General features: G+C 22.3%; 1 protein-coding gene across 1 annotated transcript in view; it reads right to left on the minus strand.

Annotated features, from left to right (window-relative positions):
* Nucleotides 1-5000, minus strand: part of tead4 (TEA domain transcription factor 4) — a 52738-nt gene that overhangs the window by 12072 nt on the left and 35666 nt on the right. The window contains exons 7-9 of the mRNA XM_079810198.1: nucleotides 3576-3637; nucleotides 3353-3483; nucleotides 3089-3262 (exon numbers count right to left, since the gene is read on the minus strand). Of these exons, the coding sequence (XP_079666324.1) occupies nucleotides 3089-3262; nucleotides 3353-3483; nucleotides 3576-3637 (367 nt within the window). The remainder of the gene's footprint in view (nucleotides 1-3088; nucleotides 3263-3352; nucleotides 3484-3575; nucleotides 3638-5000) is intronic.

Genomic DNA, 5000 nt, shown 5'->3' on the forward strand with positions numbered 1-5000 from the left:
TAAACGTTTTTTTTTTTTTTGATGAAGAAAAGTTTTGGGTGGGCCAGTTGAATTTTTTGGGTGGGCCACCCATAACGCCGTGCCTGACCCAGACGTATGCTCAAGTGTACGCCCAGTGAGTTTGGTTTTAGTTATTTGGTGCTATGAAAATGTGGTGTAACGTCATGATTGACAGCTGTGCTTGCGATCGAGTTCGGGCTCTGAGTGACGTAATCGTTACTGGGATATTGTGGCCTCATTTTTCAACAGTTGAAAGCTACACTGTGTAACTTTTTTAGTTTATTCTTAGCTAAAAACACTTAGTTCTTTCAAAAATATATGTGCTCATTAATGTATATTTACTTCTTTCAAGTAATAAAGTATTCTCGTAAGTTTATAATATGCTATTGAAAATACATACGGGTGAGGGGTTTGAATGCGGGTCGCCATGTTGCTCCTCCATCTTGAAAGTACATTAGCCAAAGAGGGACATACTCGTAAATTCAAGCTTCGCCTTTGGCGTTTTAACACTCGATGGCACCGTGTCGAATGTGGACGAGGTCGAACTGGAAGCCATGTTAATCTTGGACTAAATCGGCCACCGTAGGAGTTAAAACGAAATCGGAATTGAGAGGAAGAGAAACTAATATTCACTGGATGGTCATATACCTTTTCACCACTAGATGGGGGGAAATATCACACAGTGTAGCTTTAAAGGAAGAGGAGACGCGTTGACCATCTTTTTATAACAATCTGTGGTATTTTGGCTAGCTTTTAAGCTGATCCGCTGATCCGCCGCCTTTGTTTTTTTCTTTTTAAATATACTAAATCTGCTGCAATCTGCTCCTCTTCATCTGACAGCATTACTGCTTAAGTGAACATGTTTTCAAGTACAGACTGATCCAGTGTAACCTCACTAACACAAGGCCCTGATCAGGCACTTGAACAATACTGAGGTCTCTCTCTGGCTCTATAAATAGGCGGATGCGTGTGTTTCTGTGGGCGGTGACAGCACGAGAGACAGGTGCCTGAGCTCAGATTACTCTAATGAAAGAGCAGACGCTGTCACTCTTCAGACCGCACACACACACACACACACACTCCCGTCCTCTCAGACCTTTCTCCAGAGGCAGTAGAGATTATAACAGACAATAAACGTCATACTTATTTAAAACTTTTAATGTCTTATTTAAGCAATAAGATACAAGAGACCTTGTGAATATAGTACTTGTACAAATGTACGCAACATGTATGTACATATGCACATTAAATTAGGATTTTGAAGAAATATAAATATCTATGCAAATATAATATTTATTTTATTTAAATTTTTTTAATAAATTATATATATATATATATATATATATATATATATATATATATATATATATATATATATATATATATATATATATATATATATATATATATATATATATATATATATATATATATATATATGAAGTAATTTATATAATAATTTTAGAACATACATATTTTATTTTAGAATTAATTAGTAAAAATGTATTTTATATATATATATATATATATATATATATATATATATATATATATATATATATATATATATATATATATATATATATATATATATAATATATATATAATTTTAGATTTTATATGATTTTTATTAAATATATTATATTTTTTATAAATTTAGTTTGTAAATATTTTTATTTTTATTTTAGAATTAATTTATAATGTTATAATTAACTAATAATATATATATATTTACATACATATTTTATTTTAGAATTATTTTTTAAAAATAAAATATATATTAATATAAATATTTATGTAATTATTATTTTAGATTTTATATTATTATTATTTTTGTTTTACAAATTAATTCTAAAATAACATGTATATATTATTTTGAATTAATTTGTAAAAAAAAAAAAAAAATCTAAAATCTAAAATAATATTTTCATAAATATTTATATTAATATGTATTTAATTTTTTACTTATTTTATTTACTTTATATATATACACATTTATTCATATATATATATATATATATATATTTATGTAAATATAATTTTAGATTTTATATCATTTTTATTAAATATAATTTTTTATAAATTAATTCTAAAATAACGTTTGTAAATATTTCTATTTTTATTTTAGAATTAATTTATACTTTTATAATTAACTAATATATATATATATATATATATATATATATATATATATATATATATATATATATATATATACATATACATACATTCATATTTTATTTTAGAATTATTTTGTAGAAAAAATAAACTATATATTAATATAGATATTTATGTAAATATCATTTTAGATTTTATATTATTTTTATTCATTATTATTTTAATATAAATTAATTCAAAATAACATGTTTGTAAATATTTTGTTTTAGAATTAGTTTAAAAAAAATAGAAATTATATATATAAATTAATATAAATATAATTTTAGATTTTATATTATTTTTATTCATTATTATTTTAATATAAATTAATTCAAAATAACATGTTTGTATATATTTTATTTTAGAATTAGTTTATAAAAAATAGAAATTATATATATAAATATAATTTTAGATTTTATTTTATTTTTATTAATTATTATCTTTTTATAAATTAATTCTAAAATAACATGTTTGTGAATATTTTTATTTTAGAATTAACTTATATATAAATATTTATGTATTTAATATCAATTTTTTTTAATTAATTCTAAAATAACATTTTTGTAAATATTTATATTATTATAATATAATATAATATATATATATATATATATATATTAAATGTTTTATCAATTAATTCAGAAATAAAATACTAATGTAAATGTTTTGCTGTTGTTTATTTATATATATATATATATATATATATATATATATATATATATATATATATATATATATATATATATATATATATATATATATAATATATAAAAATCCCCCTCTCTATATATTATTGTATCTTCTTATATATGAAATATTCATTGAGTGTAATTTTAAGAAATAAAAGGCAAACGTCACTCCAGATATAACTGGCTGATATGGCTATAGCCTTGGCCTGGTGGTAGAGGTGATGCTTTGGGACGTGTCTTACCCAGAACTTGACGAGGAAGAAAGCGTTAGGCGGCCCCTTCTCGAACAGCTCCTTCAGCCCTCCTTTCTTCTCCGGGAATTTGTCATAAATCTGCCGTATATCCACGGCCTCAAGGTACGGATCGCTATACGTGGGGTTGGACTGTCCGATGTGTACGAACAGGTGTTTGTTGACCTGTAGAGCACACGTCTCTGTCAGCATAGGCCGGTTTGGTCCATATCATCATCATCATCATCATCCTCAGTGTTGATATGAGGCACTCACAGTCTCTGCGTCCTGAGGCTGCTCCAGGAAAGCGGAGAACTCCAGCATCCGCAGTCTGGAGCTGGAGATACTGCGGCCCTGCCAGGGCGGAGCGCTGGGGGACATCGACAGACCCGTCACGCTTTCATACCCTGAGGGAGAGAAGAGGAACACATCGTGACGTGTGTGTGTGTGTGTGTGTGGACATCGTCTTATTGTAGGTGTAGTTGTTAATGGGACTGACCTGTTATAGACGGAGGGCCGGAGACTTGCAATGCAAAGTTCTGCTGGGAAAACGGCTTGATACTGTTCAAAGACAATCAAATATCAGCTTTTATGATGTTTATTAATAAAATAATACACAATATATTTTATATAAAAGATTAATGTATATATATATATATAGCTTTACATAAATAAATTATATAAATATTAAAATAATATAAAATATAATAACATTGTAATATAAATATGTTAAAGATCTATAATATATAAATATGTTACATATAATAAAATAAATTTTTATTGAATATATATTTTAGCTTTATATAAATATATGAATATTATATTATAATTAATAGAATAACATTTTTATTAAAAGATTCATATATACAAACAGATATTATATATAATAAAATATATTTCTTTTATTAGATATATATTTTAGCTTTATATAAATTATATAGTTATAATAAATACATTATATTATAAATTATATTGTTATTATAAATACAATTTCAATCAAATATATTATTTCAAATATTGTATAATTATTATAAAATAAATAATATTTCAATAAAATATTAAAATTATATATATATATATATATATATATATATATATATATATATATATATATATATATATATATATATATATATATATATATATATATATATATATATAATAAAATCCATTTATTTTATTGAAAAACAATATAATGCTTTATATAAATATATTTATAATATATAATATAAATAATATTATAATAAATAAAAAAATTATATTCCATAATTTAAAAATAAAATATAATTTATATACACACACACAGACACATACATATATATATATATATATATAATAAAATTAATTAAAAAATATATAATTACAAATTATTATAAAATAAATAATATTTTAATTAAATATTTATTTTTTATTTTATTTATTTTTATATCTTATATAATAAAATCCATTTATTTTATTTAAAAAAATATATAATGCTTTATAGGAATATATTTATAATATATAATATAAATAATATTATAAATAAAAAAATCTAAAAGATAAAAATTGAACAAATTTTATAATATAAAAATATATAAAAATATGCATTAATTCTACAAAAAAATCTATATTTCCATAACATTAAATATACATATATACACACACAAACACATTATATATGTATTATATATAATAAAATCCATTTATTTTATTTAAAAAAAATCTATAATGCTTTATATTAATATATGTATAATATAATATAAATAAAAAAATTTCTAAAGGATAAGATTTTTCAAAAAATATTCTATAATTCTATAAATAATCTATAATTCCATAATATAAAGATAAAATATACAATATACATACATACAGTAGTGGGTTAAATAATGACAAAACTTGTAATCGAGTCAACGTTTTTATTTAGCCTCAGTTTAACCCCTGTGCC

This window comes from Gobio gobio (assembly GCF_949357685.1).
Source record: "Gobio gobio genome assembly, chromosome: 25".
Classification (NCBI taxonomy): domain Eukaryota; kingdom Metazoa; phylum Chordata; class Actinopteri; order Cypriniformes; family Gobionidae; genus Gobio; species Gobio gobio.